Genomic DNA, 20,468 nt, shown 5'->3' with positions numbered 1-20,468 from the left:
AACAACAGGCACACTAGGAACACTGTCTTTGGAGAACAGGAAACAACCCCTCTGCTAGTCACAGGCTTGCAAGGTTTAAAAAGCACCTACTCATCCAAATGGATGCTCTCTCCCTTGCCACGATTTGCAATTCAGAGTGTGGGCTGCCCTGAAGACAAACAGTTCCATGGCTCTGAGAGCAACGTCACCATCACGGAGTTCAATTTGTAGTTACTTTCTCTCAACATTTGCCACTTGGTCACCTCTCCTTGGCAGGAGCACACTGCATCTCAAAGATCAAATAGCTAAACACTTGCATACATTTAAAACACATTTAACCTTTCTTACCCAAGACCCCGAGCTGACTACAAAACAGGATCTTAGAATCCATTACCTCCACTTGCTATCTATCTCCCTTGTTTCTTCTGTAATTTGCTAGCTAAAAACAAAGTCAATCATGTTTTCTATATCAATTTCTCTCTTTCCTGCCTCAGGCCAGAATATAAGGAGTGGAAGTTTGACTGTTTGACAATACCAATAACAGAAAAATTAAATATTGCCCCCTAAAGAGATATCAAAGCTATTTTAAGAGCCAGCATATCTGTCCAGATATTAGAGACAATAAAAAGTAGCTATTTCCTTCTAATATCCTAACATTTCAGTATTTCCTAATCATAAAGTTTCTGTTTTAATCTTGGAACCAAATGACCTTCATTAAATGACCTGGAATAGATTACTTACTTCTACTAGCCTTAAGACCCTCTTTCATTAGCTGTTTGAATAACAGCTTTAGGAAGCTGAATGCAGACAAATGTTAATGCTTTTACACATTTTTAAAAGCAGTTTTATTCTATTCTCAAATGACATACAGGTCACTTCTAATGATTGCTTTTTTCCCCCTAGCTAATTTCAAGGCTAAAATCTTGCCACAACCATCTCTCTTGGATTTGTATTCACCAACACAAAGTGTTTTCAAAAGAGACCAGAAAGGATCAGGATTTTAGCTTGTAAATATAGACAAATTAATCCACCTCTATGGCTTTAATTTCTTCTTTGTCTTTACAAGAAAAGGGATGGGGAATTGGATGGCTACTTCCCCGTCTATCTCTAACATTGAAGGTCTTTGTGATTTATTCTTTCAAGGTCAAGCTTACTGTGGTTTTAACCATGACAATGAGTTCCTTTAATAAACTCAGCTATGTCGATGTGTAATGAAAGAAGGTAAATAGGTATGTGCAGGTATGATGTAAACTGAAATGATTTTGAAATGTAGGAACATTCCCACCTCCCCTGCTCTCTATCCCTGAAAGAGAGACCATGATTGTGGACTATGAGAGAGGAGGAATAATGGCTTATGAGAAACCAGCAGAATTGTCCCTTTGAAGGAGAAGGGACTTGAGATGCCCAGAAAAAAACACTATGTGATTGGCTGTCTCTGAATTCTAGAGGCAACTTTGCCCATAAAAATCATACATTCTAATCTTTGGTCTCTCATTTTGTGTTATATGACTACATATTTCCCGTATCATGGCCTGTTTTAGTGCTATGCCATAAACTTCATTTCATAAGCAATTTTCCATATAGTATTGCATAGCTTAATATATAAAACAGTGCTCCTTGTATTTGATTCAGAGATCACAACTAATATGCAGCAGTACTGATTGCTGCTAAGTTTTTTGTCATAGACCAGAAGTATCTGTTCCACTTCCATAATTTTAAGCAAGAGAAAGAAAGAAAGAATTTAATGAAAGGAAAGAAACAGAAAATAGCACAGTTGTAAATATTTAGCCAGGAAAAACATGTGATTAAAAAAAAAAAAAACATGCAGCTGTCTCCTTAGAAAACTAATTACAGAAATATTATATGTTTTTGTAAAACAATCTCCAATGTCAAAGATGAGAAATGTTGGACTCTGGGAATGAGATAAATTCTGTTTCCCATGGCAAGGTATTTCAGACCTTGTGATCATGAATATCAAACCTAACATTCAATTGATGGAAAAGAAAAGAAAGAGCTTCCTCAATTTCACAAATGCTGCTCTGATTATCCTGGAGGGGTTGCAAATGAGCTAACCTCATGCTGCTTAATAACAAAAGTAAAAAGCAAATGGTCTACCATTAACTGAGTGTCCACTCGAAGTAAGGCATTGTCAGACATATGAGTACAGTATTGCTCATTCTCACAACCCTACCCAGTTAGTAGTTGGCAAGAGGAATGAATGCATACTTTTGAAAAATATTCACAAAGATATCTCCCTCCCTCCTCTCTGTAGCCAGCATAAAATTATCAATAAATAAGTGTAATCCTAGCTGGATTACTGGCGATGTCTAATAATTAAATGTAGCAGATCTGACAGAGAAAATCCATTTCTGCCTATGTCTATGCTCTCGAGAAATTTAATATATCACAGAGTAAACAACTGATATAAACCTTCTGGACCACAGTGGTTTACAAACCGCTGTATACCTCCTATGGGCATATATAATAAAAAGAGCAAACAGAATTAGGGACTCACCAACCAACAAGGGTAACAATCCCTTAACAAGCATTATTAACACCGATGCTCCTCCTGGTGCACTCTGGGATCACAAGAACCCATATTTAAGGTGAGTTCCCTGGATTGGATCCCATAACCAGGATCTAACCCTAGGTCTTCAGATCGAATAACTAAGTTCCTTCCTTGACGGATACCAATCTGAACTCATTTCCTTCATCCAAACTTCCTACCACTTCCTGAGATTAACTCAGGAACTTTGGTCCTGCTTAATCTCCTAAACATCAGAAGATCTAAACAGGACACAGAATCCCTTTCTCTTTTTCTGTTTCCTTGACACTTAAACTTCTCTGAGACAGCTTTGCTTATGTTTCCACCCCTTGGCTGTGCTCCCATGATGATGTCCTCTACTTCTTGAACTAGAAATTTGTGTTTCTCTGCAAGAATCATGGAACACGCAAGAGTTGAAAAGAAACGAAATTTGCTATTTATTGTACTACACCTTCCCTGTAGCCAATAAGCCAGAGCTCGGCTTTTCACACATTATGGCATACCAAGTGCTATGCCACAGGTTCACAAGAATAAATATCTCCAGAACCAGAACCAGAATCGTAGCCTGTTGACTCCAAGCCTGGAGTGATTGCGACACCACACCGGTGTGAACCTCTTCTCTGTGCTTATCTTGCCAGTTGTCCCAGGCTGGCTCCTGGCCTGAACTGGTAGTGTTATTGCCCTCTTCTCCTTAGACCTACACTTCATGTAGAATACTGAGTCATTCCAAGCCAAATCTTAAACATATTTTGTCTGAAATCTTTCCAAACTCTGACGTGGTATTCTATTTGATCTTCAAATCTAGCCTAGGGTTTCTTTTATCTCACTAGTATGCGGCATTTCCCCATGCCCAATGACACAAGCCTGAACTACAGTACTTTCCTCAATATTTGTTCCTATATATTCACTATATCAGAGCTAGAGGCAAACCTATGCAATAGTATGTCTCAACTTTTCAACCTGAATATCTCAAAAATTGTCACTAAACAATAATCCTTTTTATTTCTCTTTTGAGAATTCCAATGCTTAATCAAATTCTCATTTCAACATGGTTTTAAATACAAACTTATTTTAAAGTAGACTATCTTCACATTAGTTTATCCCATTCGCTCTTCCCATTAGCATGGAAAATATATGATAGTGTCTTCTAAATTTAAAACGAAGAAAAGACAACCCTATACTTTTGCAGAGGATATGTAAACATATATTGACTCATCCTTTTTTCTCTGAGTAGTTTAACCTCCATCTCTGGGATGGGAGTTTCTGGTTCTCTTTGACAGGATGTCTGTCACATCCTGTGTCGTTTTGTTTGACTTTAGCAATGGTTCAAGTGTAGGAGGCAATTAACTTCTCAAAGATATTTTCTTTTATTAAAAATAAGCACTCGAAAGAAGATTAAATATGTCATAATGAACTACAGTTGTCTTTAAACTGCCTATGTGTCCCAACCAAAACAACCCTGAACCTGCCATCATAATCCTCTGCAAACACTGATTCCCATGCACCAAACACTCACAACAGCACCCTTCCCATTGGCTCCAGGAAAAGATCCAAAGTTCTCATGACGAAGACTAAGGCTCACCATATACCAACATCCACATTCTACTGCCACCATTTCCACCCCTTGTTCACAGACCCTGGCTTTACCACGATATTCCCTGAAACCAACAATTCCCCTAAGGCTTTGTGTAAATCCACACCCTGCCTCAGACATGGCCATTTCTCTGTTCTGCTTTTCTAGGTCCTATTCTTCCTGTAACTTCCTTTTCTATAGCAAAGTCACTTCCTTAGCCAGGAAACCACGGTGTACACTCACAGATCACTTCTGCTTTACCTCCCAACCAGACCAGCCAGTGTCCTGAAGAGAGTACGAGCCCTGGGCCAGACAAACATGAAGTACAATCCTGATCTTCTCACTGGCTACCTACGCAGCCATAGAAGGACTTAATTTCTCTGAGCTTCAAGCTTTTCCACCGCAGGACAGAGATAACACACATCATGTTATTAAAAATAATCTGAAAGACTACCTTGACCCCGAACTCTATCCATGAGTTAGATTTTTTTTTTCAAAAAGCTGTTTTTATTTTTTAAAGAAAGCCTTTATATTAGGCAAAAATTCCAAAAGCCATCTGGGAGTAGACCTGCATACTCCTATTTTGTATCAACTCAATAGCTTCATTTCTGGAAAAAGTAAAAAACAAAATGTTAAAATATGTGATGCCAGCCACTCAGATCAGGACCTTGTTTGTCAGATTTCATAAAAGCGTTTCTTGTAAGATAGTGAACTTAGAAATAGATGACTGCAGTGGAAATACAAACAGTCCATCTATTATATCAGCACTGTCAGCCAACTGTGTCACAATGACAATATGGGTGTGGGCATACAAATATTTGGTTCAGAAGAAAAACAAATAATCTGCCAAGACATTCATTCCGATCATGATGTGTGAGCATACTGTCACCTGAGGGAGGCTGCACACTATAAAATAAAAAAAATAAAAAAGCAATTCTCACCATTTCATGAAGCTTTTAACTACTAATAATTAGGCACTCTGCTGATGGTACAGAAGAACTTTTCAAGCTGATTAATAGGTCACGTGTGTAGAAAAGGCACCCCTCGTTCATAAAACAATTCTGTTAATCCTCTGTTTTTTCAAAGATTGCAAAATGTTCTAATCTTTGAAGAATATACATTTTGGTTACAGATGGTGCTTGTATATTATTTGTTGAGCTCATTAACAATTTTGAATTTCACATATTTTATCCTCACAACCCCAAGAGAACCATAATATAGGGATTATTATCTTCCATTTAAAAGTGGCAAACAAAGGATTCAGAAGTAATTTAGAGGTCTGTCCAAGGTCAAACAGCTTGTTAGGAAGAGCCAGGATTAGAATTTTGAATTTTCCTGAACCAGTGCTGTTTTCAAAGACTCAGTAAGCAAATATGTTTGAGGTTCATAAAAATGAAGGCCATCTTTTGGTTCACTTTAGGTGGTTATATTGGTAATACAGTTTTGACTTGTGCCCATACAAATTCAAGAATTGCTGATTTTCCTAAGTATACTGTTAAACTGAGTCAACATTGGAATAACTAGAACAAAATTATCAAAATTATTTCTAGGAATGGCATGTGTGAATATAAGACCCGACTGCATCTTGTCTCCGTTCTAAAGAACAACTTATAATATTATTCTGTCTCAGTGAGAATCTTAAACAACACTGAAATTGAATGAATGTCCAAGCAGCCAGTGATCTACAGATTTTGGTGGTCTAAGTACTTTTCACCAAGTATGAGCCAGAATGTAAAAATTTACTTCTGAGCCACATTTTGGGCACAATCACCTGACTTTGAAATAAATACACACCTAAAGAAGAGTGAAGGTAGCTCATTTGCATAAATAAGAATATGGATGAAGGGAGCTACAAATGTGTGAATGGAAAAACAGGAGTCAATCTAATGACTGACAATCCTACTTCCTTTCAGATAAGAGCAGATCAAAAAGCAGAGTCAATGTTTGAATACACACAATAGGTTAGACTCCAGAGATTCTAACTCTGGAATCTCTGATGTGCTTATTAATACCTCACATGGGTTACGCCTATTGCAGTCAAAGACATTTGATGCACATTGCTTATGCCCTGTAACCAAAAATTTAATTGAGGTGAAACTGGTGATAGAAGCTGGAAGGTTACTGGTCAATCTAGCCAAGAGAAGAATATGGGCAGCCCAGTTCAAGGAAGCTGTAGCCAGTTTTTCATCTTTTATGAGAATTAACTGTTTAAAGACATTAGAAAGGAAATTGTACATCTGGTTGAAACTAGATTAGATGATCTCCAAGACTCCCTCTAATTCTGAAATTCTGATTCTTTCTACTCATCTCACCTATTGGGGTTTGTTATTTTTGGCTAAAGGGAATAGAAATACAGGGTAAAATTAAATTCGCCATTGTTTTTGCTCCTAAAACAAGTTTATTATTTTGGACTCAAAATATAAACTTCAGTAATCCTAAAATTAGAACTTAGAAATATGAAAGGAAGTAAAACATTCAAAAACAGTGCCCTTCAAATTTTGCCTCACAATGGTTTTGGAATCCTGGGGGGGAAAAAAAGCTAAATGGCTTCCACAAAGCACTTGAAGGATTAATATCTGTCTTCTCCGATTACCCCATGATAAAATATTCTAATATAATCCTATAATTTCTGCACCACTTATTTGACACTTCAGCCTTACATGAACAAACTGTCTTGGAGCCAAATGTATTTTTTATGCATTTGTGAAGCTGAGAAATGCAAGAATTTTGATCCCAATGTACATCAACCACGCGTTTCATTAGGGAGAAATTTTTAGACTGAACAAAAGCAAGAAAAGCCACTTGATGACCTTCTCTCTGAACTAGAATCATTTCACCTCTGTAACATCTGGCCAAACACTGGCCTTTTGTCTGCAACAGTGCCCACCCTTGTATAATTATACTCCTATTATGGAACACATTTAAAAGAGGATTGAACAAACTTTATGCCTGTTTTCAGGAGAAAAGTACAAAATAGAAGAGTTTTAATTTAGGTGTCAAATTTTTCAACACTTGGTGAGAAACAGTGTCATGTTTTAAGATGATCCTGGTGATGCCTGTCTTCCTTAATAAAAGGAGGGCTCATTTTGCCAAAGGGAAAATCTTTGTAAACTTGGCTGCAAATTCAGTTTTACAATTTATATTACTTGTTGAGCTCATTAACATTTTTGAATTTCACATATTTTATCCTCACAAGCTCAAGAGAACTATAATATAGGAATATCACTGTCTATTTAAAATTGGTAAGCCAAGGTTCAGAAGAAAATTTGCCTCATAATGGGCTTGGAATCCTTAAGCTCTTCTACTAGGAGACCTCAGTTTTAAAGAATTTCATTTGGCAAATACATCTACAAATTAAATCTATTTAATAATCCAGATCTTTCTATATGCATTTATTCATAGTGATGTAACTTTTTTGAAAATTAGTTTACATAACTTTAGAACATGTATCAGCTGAGGATTTGTAGTAGAAACTTTGGAAATATTCTAAGAATGCACACCACATTACCTTGTAACAACATTAACAACAACAACAACAAAAATCACACAATTTTACTATAATCCACACACAAGTTGTCAAAACATTATAGATTATTTTCTAGCAAGTTTAAACCTATTAAGATTTGTCTCTTATAGAAAACTGCAGCTTTTAAAATAGCAAAATACAAGACAGAAGGACTTCAAATCAATCATTAGCCTTCTGTCATGCATCTTGGCTACAACACATTTAGGCAGATTTTTGTTTTGTTTTGTTTTGCTGTGTTTTTAATCAGGTTAACAGTTTTATATGGCCTACAAGTAACAGTTTTATATTGCCTGTTATTTATAAGCCATATAAAGCAGTGTAATAAGGAATTAAAGAGTCAATAAGGAATGAAAACAAATACACTAAAACTCTTAAGACTGGGACGTCTGAACTGAATGCAAACTAGAAGATTGTTGTGGGACCACTGGGTTCAATCTGACCTCTCACACTGCCTTAAAGGTCTCCTAAGTGTTTTCCCCAACCAAGTTTCTCTTTTTCTAAGAAGTTATCACTGGTACAAGGTGTGATGACTTTGAGGCATCAATTAATATAAATTGGAAGCAGGCAAAGTATTAATTAAACATGATACTCTGATTATTTAAACCTTCTACTAAAGTTGATTATTCAGAGCATGTTGATAGCCTGCTCTTCAAAAATGACTGATGATATCAAGCTTTACTGACTTCCTCTAAGTCTACTATTTCCAAGTCTTCAGAACAGAAGGAATAAATGAAGTGAGAAGAACACGGGGAACAAGTCTAATAGACAAACTGACTAATCTCAGATCCCCAAGGTCAAAGCAAAGCAATTCATTTCTTAGCTTTCATCAACACAAGACACAATTTATCAATCTAATAACGGGACTATAAACATACATCTCAATTATATGTTCTTTGCACTGTATAACTTTTCAAATAATGGGTTGTATATTCAAAAAAAATGTCATAAGGCAAAACTCAATATATTTGCAAAAACACTGTTAATTTTTTAAAGTATATATTCAGTCATTATTACTATACATGCCATTTGGAGAAACAATGGCATTTTTAAAATTTAGATATTCCTTGGGATTCTATGACCTTCACTTTATAAACTTTAGACATTCATATCCTTCAAAATACTAATCTTATTCTAATACATTCAAATGTGGAGCCAGTCACCATGCTATAGATAATTATTAAAGGCAATATCCTTATGTTATTATAAAAGTTCAATGGCAATTATTATACTTGAAAGATTGCTATTTCCATAAATCCAAAGCTACTTTTGGAGAAAAAAAAATATTTTAAGCAAGGCCTGGGAAAACATCTCAATGTTATAAATGTAATCACACGAACAGAGATTCTTGTCCAAGTTCCTCTCTCTCTCTCTTGTTACAACACTGAGGGCAAGTTTTTAATAGCAACTCGGAAATTGTTTTATAGAGTAATGTTAGGTAATTTGAAAGATTTCTCAAAATGAAATTACATGTACAGGGTAGTCAATCAAGATTATGAAACTTGACTCTGCATTCTATGTATTTTAAATCACATTGCTATTTTCACCGACCTAAATTAATTACCACCTTTTCCATTAGGTCACGATTTGGGGGAGATTTTATGGCCTCCATGGAGGAGGATAGTGAAAGGTGTTGTATCGTTGGCTGATGATTCATTACACCAGCTGCCAGAAAGTTGCAAGTCGCAGCACACCTGGAAATGCAGGCTCGTGACTGATGGGGAAACACATTTATCTTGGCACGTCACAAAGGAGATGGGATTGTAATTATTCTCCCTCATTACTAAAGGTATTTTGGAGCCATATCTACCTACAAAATAATACAAATTACGCATCTGGACTAGCTCCACATGATTGTACCATCTGTTCTTAACAGTCTACCCTAAATGTCTCCCCAAGTATTTTCTGTGTTTTAAAAATAAAATTCAGTTTTTAAAGACCTAAACTGATCATTAACATTGTCAGGAGATGTCATTTTCAAAATTAAGACTAATGCAAATGCTCAAACCCTGAGTTAGTTTGGTTGATAAATACATAACACAACATCAACCTTGACTGTATACTAAGGAGATTCTGTGCATTTCCTATATTTTAATTTTGAGAAAATAAATGTGTCAGCTAAGTTTTACACAAAATATTTCATGTAGGAACTAACTATTTGGGTTTTCAAATGTGAAAGAATGAAAGGTCGTCAAAGGCTTCTCTCTTCAAGCTGTTTCCCTGTTGCTCATTACATTGACCTCAAAACTGAGATTCTTCCCTCTCCCCCAAAAGTCCCTTAGCTTAAGACCTTAAGAAAGTATATAAATTTAAAAGGGCTCTAGATAAATTTCATGAAGTTTGTAAAAATGAAAATTTCCAGAAGTTGATAATATCTCATCTAATATAATCACAAGTAATAAACTTTGCTTTTACTGTTAGTTTAAAATTATTATAAAACTGATATATCTCATGTTTTTCCCTTTAAAAGGTAGGCTTGTTTTCTCTAAATATAAAATGCCAGTGAAATCTGTACACAAGAATCAGAGAGATCAGGAAATTCATAGTCAACTTCAGTACTGAAAATGTAGTGCATAGGTTTCAATGTGATATGCAATAATTTTTCATATTTCTTTCAAAATCACTAAAGAAAAATGTTTTTCTTAGAATACTGAAACTTGGATAATACTATTATCTGAATAACAGTTTACCTTTCTCTAAAATAAGAATATATCAGTAACATTAGTAAAAAGAATAATGTAGAGAAAAAGTGACAATCGCTAATCTAAGTACTTGATACATATTGACTTACCAACACAACCAGAGAGGTACGTGCTGTTGTTCTGCTTTTTGAGATAAGAAAATTTCTTTGCAACAGAAAAACAAAACAAAACACTGAATCACATCACTATCACTATTCCTTAGTATTTGTATACATTGAATCATGGACATTATCAGTGTGAGAAACTAAGAAATGAAATTAAATTAAGGAAGAAAAGAATTAAAGAGAATTCTTGACTGGCAAGGCACTCTGGTAGAATATATCCAAAATTCAGATAGTAACAATGGCAGAGAGAGTTTAAAAATATACTTGATGTACACATTAGTAATGTATACATGGCAAATAAAATTAAAGTAACACTAAAAAAGAATTTGAACTACATCTCTGAAGTACTATTGTAATAAATGTTATGTTTTAGGTCCATAAACCTACAATTTGCCATGTTTTTCCATAATAAATATTCCCTGACATTAGATTTTAGAAGTGTGTCTCTTTAAAATGTTTTCAGATTCAAAAGTTACAGTCCTAATATAGTTATTTCTTTCACATATGGGAAACCCAATAAATATTTTATGTAAAATCTAGTTAAGAGCAGTCTTTTCTCTGTCTCCACTTATACACTAATAATTCTCAAGTACTTCACCTATTTTTTCTGTAAACATTAGATTTTACTGTCATAAGTTAGTTTATCATTTCCAGGTAATGTTAAAACTGGTTCCTGGTAAATAGTGTGTTCTCTGCCTTCAATTCCAGTTATAAATATGACAATACTATAATAAGTTGGTCACATGTCTGAATAAAGTAGCTTTCTCCACAATGATATTACATATTGGTTTGCACAACAGTTGAGTCAGTCATATTGAAGCATCCTGTTACCATTCATTGCTGGCTGTGTCTGACATCCTTCACCTGGCCAGATCTACCTCCTGACAGCCATCTCCCAACAGTTTACTACCTCCCAATACACCAGGTGCCGGAATTCCTTGGTCCATCTTATCTGCATTGACCCTTAGGCATCTTCTCTGATGTCCAGGTTATTTCATGCGGACCTGCCTTTGTACTTGCTCCTTTTCCTAGAAGTCAAGCAACCTCTACCCCCTTCTCTTTTTCATTAGTTACATGGGAAACTCTTACTAATTCATTCAAGATTCTGCATTAGCAGCATCCCTCCAGATAGGGTCAAGTACTTGCTCCTTTCTTCTCTGCCACACCGAGGAAGTAACCTACTATGATATCAACCACACTGCTACCTTTACTTGTTTACAGCTTCGACTCATTGACTAGAAAATAAAATCTTCAGAGACAAACCTCATTTATCATGGAAGATGCTCCAACATGGTTGGAGCACAGCAGGTATTGAATAAAAGTAAGATGAATTAAATAACTTTAGAGTTTATATTTTGCATTCTGCTTATTAAATTTTCCCTCTTTTCCCCACAAATTTGCACGTTGTTTTTCTGTACAAAGTCAAATGTTTATGGGCAAAACATAATATTAATTCATATTTCTTAGCCTGTGTTAGAAACATTATGTAAATCACCATTCAATCATCCAATCATCACATTGTTATTTAGAAAGAAAAGGTAAAATAATGATTCAGGTCTCCAAATTCACAACTTCCTATGATATGCTACATGTATTTCCATGCTTTCATAACTCTTTTCCATTAATTACATTATTTTATTTAATCAAATAGTTATGAAAAAAAAAGAACATGTATTACTAGAAATAAGAACTTTTTGAGCTCAAGCTACACTTGCGTCTGAGAGTTAATATCAAGTTCATTGTATGTGTTTATGTAAGACAGGTTACTAAGATACAACTCTATTCTTTTTTAGGTTATAAGAAAATAGTATTGAATATATAATTTATAATTAAGTTATTTACACATAATTTATGATAAAATCAAATAAATTGTATGTGCCTAAGATAATGTCAATGACATTGGTGGTGAAGATGATGGTGGTAACTGGCCCCCACTAAACTCCCTCTTTGGCTCTGCTTTTTCAACTAGGTAATCTTACATTCTATTCCTCATAAAAATTTCAGAGTAAATATGGCTACTTACTTTTCAGGGTTGTCTACTTCTTCAGTAACAAAATTGAGGTAAAACCTAAAAGCATACAAATTAGCAACTATTAATATACTTTACCACTGTAATCAAAGTTTCACATTTTAAATATTTAAAATTGAACACAGATTATGAAAACTTCATTAAAAATACTTATAGTACAATGAAAATATCTAGTAACAAAACCCCCATAGATTATTTTTCTATTAAGCCACACACACGTGAAGTGCTTCTAACTTGAACAGTAGGGATCTGAGAGTGGAAAATCCCGTAGTTTCTCTTCAGTGCAACACATGGGAGCCAGAGGTGGAGTTAAGCCCAGCCTGGGAGGTCAAGGGGAGATTTTTAGAGGAGACATCCCCCAACCTGAGTGTCAAGAACTCTTAATATTTAGACTGGGTGCAATGGTGCACACCTGTAATACCAGTGACTCCAGAGGTGAGGCAGGAGGATCACAAGTGCAAAACCAGCCTCATCAATTTAGCAAGGCCCTAAGCATCTTAGCAAGACTCTGTCTCAAAATTAAAAATAAAAAGGGTTGGGGGTGTGGCTCAGTGGTTAACACTCCTGGGTGGTAGCCCTGGTGAGGAGGCGTGAGGTCTTCCAGGCTGAGTACAGAAATGTGTCAGGGTGGTTATGCCCAATGACATATGAGCAACAGTTTAGTATTCTGCAGTTCTTGTGTGGCAGAGGAAATGGGAAGAGAACTTATAAGATGGCCTTTGCCCCCTCCAAATTCAGAAGTGGAGACATATATCAAAACTTACAGTGCTATAAGACAGTAGCATTTCTAGATTTAGGGAACTGTTATTGACTTCCTAGACAGAAACACGGTGTACAAGTCGGAACCACAAATGGTAGAATAATAAACATTTCAAAACTTCTGGGGGGGGTGTAAATTTCAAATGTTCTACCACAAAAATAATATTTGAGGTGATGAATATGTCAATATGCTCGATTTAATTATTCCACATAATATTCATAAATAATAACATCACTTTATACCCCATAAACATATACAGCTCTAATTGTCAATTTGTAATTAAAAAATAGAAATGTGATAAATCCTCAATTCACACATCTTCCTTTCAGGTTAATATGTTCCAAATAACCTCACGTCACAGGACTGTTCTCATTTTTTTCCCACGTAGGCCTGTTAATTTCAGGCACATCTGTAGTCTTTGCACCATAAATCACCAACTAAAGAGCAGGAAATTTTGTACATTTTTAAGTCCACAACACTTTCTGGGTCTTTTTACGTGAGAAGAAATATTCTAGGCATACAATAGGTTCCTTTCAAGCTCCACAGGATTGCAAGTAATACCCAAATATCGGGGCCCTAGAGAAATTTCCTTCACTTTATGACTCTCTCCATCCCATATGGGATTGTCTAACACTCGAATCCTGGAGTTTGTTTTGTAATCTGAACTGACTGCTAGCCAGCCTTTAAGCCCTCATAGTTCTTTATTCGGTTTTCACAATGTAAGGCTGAGGCAGATTCCATCATGAAGTAAGCATGGATAGACGACTAGACCATGGAAATGGGAAAACTGAGGGACCATTAAGAAAAGAAAAAGAACTAAAAAAACAAAGAACTCGCTATCTCTTCATTTAACTAGGAAATCATATTTTCAACCTACTCCTGATATCTTATTTCGCAGAAGGTTAAAAATAACTTTTTACATGGGTACACAGGAGCACAGGTCTTGATGTACAAATTCTCTACATTCTAAAATCGATGGTTGGAATATTAGCCCATCAGCTAAAGTGCTTACCTCACAGCCTAAAAGAAAGAAGAGGAAACCTGTCTTGCTCCATCTTCATGGAAACCTTATCTAAATTCTCAAGTAGGAGTTGACGTTCAAGGTGAAGCTGCCAGCAATTGGAAGGACTATGCTTTAAGTAGTTCTGTTTGAAACACTGAGAGAAGAGTAGTGATAAAGGCGATATAAAAGGTCAGTAGCCAAGACATTTTTTTAATGACTAGAAAGTTAAATTTCTAAAAATAGAGGTTGTCATTACACTAGGAAAGCAAGCAACAGTCAGTGCATATATCTGGAATATGTTCTGTGAGAGAGATTTGATGTGCTTGTTATAAGCCTCAGGCAATAGGAAGAAAATACAAGTACAGGAAGAAAATGAAAAAGAAAAAATCACACATGAAGAACTGTTTCTAGATTTCTTACGTCAAAGATGGCCAGTTTCTTCTTAAAGGTTGCTTTAGAGACTAGTCTTTTCCAACAATATTAAAGCAAGAAGGGGAAACAGTTATGAAGAAAGAATTTAACTTCAAATGTTTTCCATGGTTCCAGAGAACAGCAGAGAGGAGGAGAGGGAAGGAGAAGGGAAGGGAGGAAAGATCTGGGGCAGGGAGTGGAGGAAAAGAAGGAGAAAGCTTCTTATTTTAGTCCAAACATCACATCCTGTGGGAAATAGACCTTTATGCTCTGTGATCTCCAGCCCTGAGTCCACAGAATTCTTGGGTATTCTATCTCCTCAAGGCCCCCAGAGATGCTTACAGAATCTTTTGTCCCAGCTTTTCCATGATTGTGCACAAAAGGCTCTGTAATGCCAGCAGCACATTCCAATACCCAACCATGTGAATTATTTTTAAAAGAAGCTTATTCTGTAGATTAGATTTGACACAATGGTACAAAATAATCCCAGCAGGTGCTTTAGAAAGACTAAGTCCATTGAGGATAAGCTTTAAAAGGGAGGGGAAAAAAAAGACAACTGAAAAACTACTTTCTGGCTCACGGTTTAGGGGAAAAAAAAATCCCACCAAGCAATATTTAACTTTGGATCAAGATATGGGATTGAAATTGGTTTGGTTCCCCAGAGCCACAGGGGGACTGGCAGATGTGTTTCTCTGAATGCAGATATTGGCAACAGTATTAAAGTTATTCTGACCCAACTCTGTGACCTCACTGGGTTAATGATTTCTTTTCCCCTAATCATGCTTCCGTGAAGGAGTTTTCATCATTCTGGAAAGGTTCTGTGCTCCTCAGAGCCCAGAGTTGATTCTATTCAGGTTCTCCAAGGTTCAGAGGTGTCTTTTTCCTATTCAACTGCTCAGAGCGAGCAAGGTCCCCAGGACAACAGTGGTCTTGCTGCTTTTCCGGACAGGCTAAGAAGCTGGCCAGTAACCTTGGTGACAATAGCTGCTTTGCTTCTGTCTGCCTCATCTGCAATGCCTCCATTTTATTTATTTATTTACTTATTTATTTATTTATTTTGGGGGGAGGTTAAATATTGTCCCAGCAGCAATATAGGAAGTGGCTCATTTATGGTCCCCTGTTTATGATTCTATGTCCGAGTCTTTTAAGACTCCCATGTAGAGTCACATCATGAAAGATGGAGCTGTCATATGGTAGGACTCACATTTAGAAAGTGAATAAACGCCTCTCTATTGGGGAATTTTTTTAGGCTCTATCTTCTCCACTTGCATCTGATAGTAACTTTTCTTCTGGAATTCCAAACCAATAGACTATTTTCCTAAACACAGCATCCTTTTTTTCTCAGACTGATAGCTGTACATCAGCCACCAGAGCATTTCTACCCTCTCCAGAAAGCAGTGTTCAGAGAGTGTAGCCACCCATTACAGAAGCACAGTCACTCTCTGTCTCCTACATTGAAATCCTGGACTTATTTTCCAACACTGTGATTGAACCCTCAAGAATATGAGGAAATTGGGAGCTTCTTCCTCTTTCAAATAGGGAGTAGACATAAGGATTCTGTGATGAGAGCATAAAGCTTTTTAGAAAACCCTTCCATCCTGTAAACAGAGTCATATTTTGGGTTCAGCATCAACAAAATTCAATATTAATCAGATAATCAGAAATGAAAAGACTCTTTATACATGGACAAATCTGTTGGCCCTCAAAAGCCTCAGAAGTGGAGGGACCTGGCACCACATAAAGCAGGTGACCAGAATATTGAGCCGGGTGGTGGAGGAGTGAGGAGAGAAGTCTTTTAAGATTCCATGGGAACAGATGCAGGGGACTCACAGGCAAGAGAACTCCATTCAACAGAATTAATCAAATCTCTCTTGTGATGGTCTCCATATTCCACATTCCTGACAGAATACCACCAGGCTCCCAGCGCCTGGCTGTGGCTGAAAGCTTTTGCCACCTCCCCACTCCACGCTGAGGCTTCCAGAGACCCTCAGAGTAGCTTGGCTGCTGCCCCAGGCCACTAGCTCTCACTGAGGCTGAATAGCCAGGGAAGAGTGGATTCAGCCTCTAAGCTGTGATCACACTCGGTTCTTTTGTCTGCCTAGCACCACATTGTGCTTTGGACAAAAGTAAAAGGACTTCAAAAACACTGAGTGATTAATGCTTACACACAATGACTGTAAAAATATTCTGGGAATATACAAATATTTTCACACTGGTCTCCGAGCTACAATCTTCAGACAACCTTCAATCATATTTTGCTTCAAAGCCATGCTAAAGTTTTAAGTTGCTATATGCTCTTCCTTTTCCTCTAATGCCATATTTTCATAATTCAGTGAGATTAGTAGGTACATTTATTTTGAAATACCTTTATATTTCCCTGCATTAGATGGAATTTAGGAGCCTAAAAGCTTAAAGAAACAAAAGGAACTTATATTTGTGTTTGAAACGTGTTTACATAATTTTTGAGCTAGTGAAGTTTCCTGGTATTATTTTGTAGGTCCTAGAACGTTCTTATAGCTAAAGCTATTTGTTAGTGTTATAAATAAATAAACAAAATGGTGCCATCATTTACTCCAAAACAATGAAAGTTAATCTTACCACACTGCTTTGGATGTTTAAATGATATTTTGGGGCCTACAGGGCTTTCTTAAAACTGTCATTTCAATTAAAGCTTACTAGATAAATAAAATTTAGTTAGGGGAAAGTTCCATATTGATTCATAATTATTGTTATCCAATCACACCTTTCCACTCCTCCAGTCACAGGAATCATATCTGCGGCAACATGACTTTAATCATCTTTGTGGCATACTTTTATTTTCAGATGTTGAGGACATTCTGATGAATTTCTAAGGTCCACTAAAATGTTACCCATGTTCTGGTACAGGTGATTTTATTGTCTTGGTTTCTCCCTTCCTGCCTTTAGGAAACCATTTTATAACCTCCTGGGAATGCCTCATTTATTTCAGAATTTTTTTCTTTCTCAGGGGAAAGTAGAAAAAGTTCATTAATCACTATTTGTAAATATCTTTGGAGCTTCAGCTGAAAGACCTTTTGACAAGCCAAGTACTAATCTTTAGTACCTAATGGCACCGTTCTGTCCCCACGGATACATAATTATAAGTGATTTATGCTGGCTCTTAAGACCCAGTATTTGTTTGTTTCTTATGACACTGGGCTAAATCTGGTAGTGACCTTGATGGTGTTGGGACTTAGAAAACAATACCCGAAACTCTGAGCCTTGGCAGGCTGAGTACTCTCAACTGAAGGAAACAAACAGCCACAAAAGTAAGATCTCTCTGACCTCTTCCCACCCTTCTTTCTTGGGTTTCCTTTCCTTCCAAGGCCAGCCATAAAATTTAGAATTCTTTTCTCCAAGGGGGATCCCAGGCTCCTCTCTTTCCCCCAAACAAGCCAGAGGATCTAGAAAATTACTCTAACTTCTGCCTTTCTGTTTAGGAGCTGGACATAAAGAAATGCCCTGATTAACTTTGTCTGATAGTAGGTCACAAGACTCTTGTTCCAAAGGGCTCCTTCTCTGAACCCCTGGGGAGGGCAGGGGCAGGGGATGCTATTTGGAGACTCCACGAAGAACCTGGGTGGACAGGCAGGCTTTCCTGGGTTCCACTCTCCATCTATTACCATTCCTCGTGTGCAAATAGACAGTTTTCCCTGAGTTTGGGGGTCTTCATTTCTAAGCACTCCCATGTCGTCTTAAACTTTGGTTAAGTCACTTGACATGCTTTTCTCTTAACCTGTCTTTTGTTATAGGTGTGTTGACCATGGTCCTCAAGCTCATTGAAGGAAAGCATCACACTTTTCCACTCCTCCAACACCAGCTTTGCGTTAAGTCATGTGCAGGGTAACCGGCCTCATGCAAGGGACCAACCATACTTCTCATTTCAAGTACCATATAACACTGGAGCACAACCACCCTCACTGGCCTGGCACCCTGCTTGACATTTAATCTAAGAACCTAAAGGAATAAATGGACCATACAAACCATCCAAATCCAGAGAGATCAACTTACCAGCCAGCATAGGCATACATTCCGTAATAAAAAGCCAGGGGCAATCCCATAATACTGGCATCTCTTCCTGAAAAGGCATCTTTAAAGTGTTGGGTTTGCCCTGCAATTAGAATAGAAAGACTTTAGAGCTTTACAAAGAATTGGTTTTTATTTCTTCTAACCATCGTCCCTGGGAAAAGAGACCTAATCACTCACTCTCCGCTTGTTGCCAACTTTACCTGTTAATACTGTACCCAAGCTAAAGAACAAGTCCCATAGGTACGTTGATCACCACTCATACAATTTCATGTTTCCCTTCTAATCATGTCATAGCCAGGATGACATCTTAAAAACCAGCCCTTGTTTAAGTGAGCTCATACTTCGACCATGAAAGAAGACGGAAGGATTTTCTGTGAACTGTAGCTTTTAGGAGTGGAATAGTGTGGTTTTTAGGAGTGCAACGCTTGGGAAGAAATGCAAAGAAATATCCAAGGGTGTACCTCCACTGAAGAGGCAGGGAAACACTCCAGAGTTGCTGTCCCATGTCTTTAACTTCCTGTTTGTCCCATGCAGACCATTAGACACCAGCCTCTGGAACAGGAGTTGAAAACTTTGCAGACCAAATCTGCCACACCAACCTACAAGCCTCTTTTTAAAATAAAGTTTTATTGGTGTACATCCATGCCCGCTCATTTAAGTGTTATCGTCTGTGGTTTATTTCACTCTATGCCAGCAGAATTGAGTAATTGCAACAGAGACCATGCTGCCCACAAAGTTGAAAGCATTTCCTAGCTGGTCCTTATTGTTTATTACTATTGTAATTATTATTAATTAGAGGTACTGGGAGTTGAACTCAGGGGCATTTTACCACTGAACTAAGCTTTTTATGTTGAGACAAAGTGTCCCTAAGTTACTGAGGCTGGCCTCAGCTTATGATCCTCCTGCCTCAGCCTCTTGAGTAACTGGTATAGGTGTGTACCACCATACCTGCCTACCAGTTGCTTCTTTAAAGAGAAAGTTCATTAACATGGTCCCAATATCACAGTTTTCATTTAGAAACACTGAATTCTAAACTATGTTTTAACAAATTTTGCATTAACAAGTAGATTTTTGTTCATCACTTTTTTTTTCTATTTTGAAAATTGCAGAGGATCCTTTTCTTGTTAATCTTTTATGTAGTTCAGAAATCAGAAATTCAGGGCTAGGGATATAGCTCAGTGGGTAGACTGCTTTGCTTTTCATGCACAAGGCCCTGGGTTCAATCCCCAGCACCACACACACACAAAAAAAAAAAAAAAATCATAAATTCAAACTAATTTTAGTGAGCTGATATTTAAACTTTAGCAGAAAAAAAAATAGCAAATGAGATAACCTAAATGGGAAATGACTTTGTTTCAAAGTCAGTCCCTATATAAACAAACAAAAGTAGGTTGGGAGATGGTTGATGTAGAAGACATTCTCTTTTAAGTCAAATGTCAGCTGTTGCCTGCACTGCCAGACAGGATGTTTATGATGACACACCGTGAGTGAGTTTGGGGACTCGAAACAGAGAATGTGGAGTTGTATTCTAAGCTATTTTCCCCTCAAAGTAATCAGTTTCCAAATATAACTTAATTTTTTTAATGATATAGTGAATCAGAAATGCCTGTTTAACTAAGACATCTCTGTGTCCTTACAGAAAGAAAATATAAATACTGGAATTCAGATGAAAGCATCTGCTGAGCATACTTCTATCATGATTGGCCTGAAGGGATAGTAACACTCAAGAGCGCAGGACCAGATGAAAAGAAGAAACCTCTGCAAAGGCTGACACCCAAGCACAGGCCTTCAA

General features: G+C 36.9%; 1 protein-coding gene across 1 annotated transcript in view; it reads right to left on the bottom strand.

Moving 5' to 3' along the window:
• Slc7a11 (solute carrier family 7 member 11) overlaps positions 1 to 20,468 on the bottom strand; it is a 65,724-nt gene that overhangs the window by 26,317 nt on the left and 18,939 nt on the right. The window contains exons 5-6 of the mRNA XM_027926742.2: positions 18,659 to 18,758; positions 12,450 to 12,494 (exon numbers count right to left, since the gene is read on the bottom strand). Coding sequence (XP_027782543.1) covers positions 12,450 to 12,494; positions 18,659 to 18,758 — 145 coding nt within the window. The remainder of the gene's footprint in view (positions 1 to 12,449; positions 12,495 to 18,658; positions 18,759 to 20,468) is intronic.

This window comes from Marmota flaviventris, chromosome 7 (genome assembly GCF_047511675.1).
Source record: "Marmota flaviventris isolate mMarFla1 chromosome 7, mMarFla1.hap1, whole genome shotgun sequence".
Classification (NCBI taxonomy): Eukaryota; Metazoa; Chordata; class Mammalia; order Rodentia; family Sciuridae; genus Marmota; species Marmota flaviventris.
Note: the sequence above shows the minus strand (reverse complement) of the source record. Positions and strands in the feature narration are given on the sequence as shown.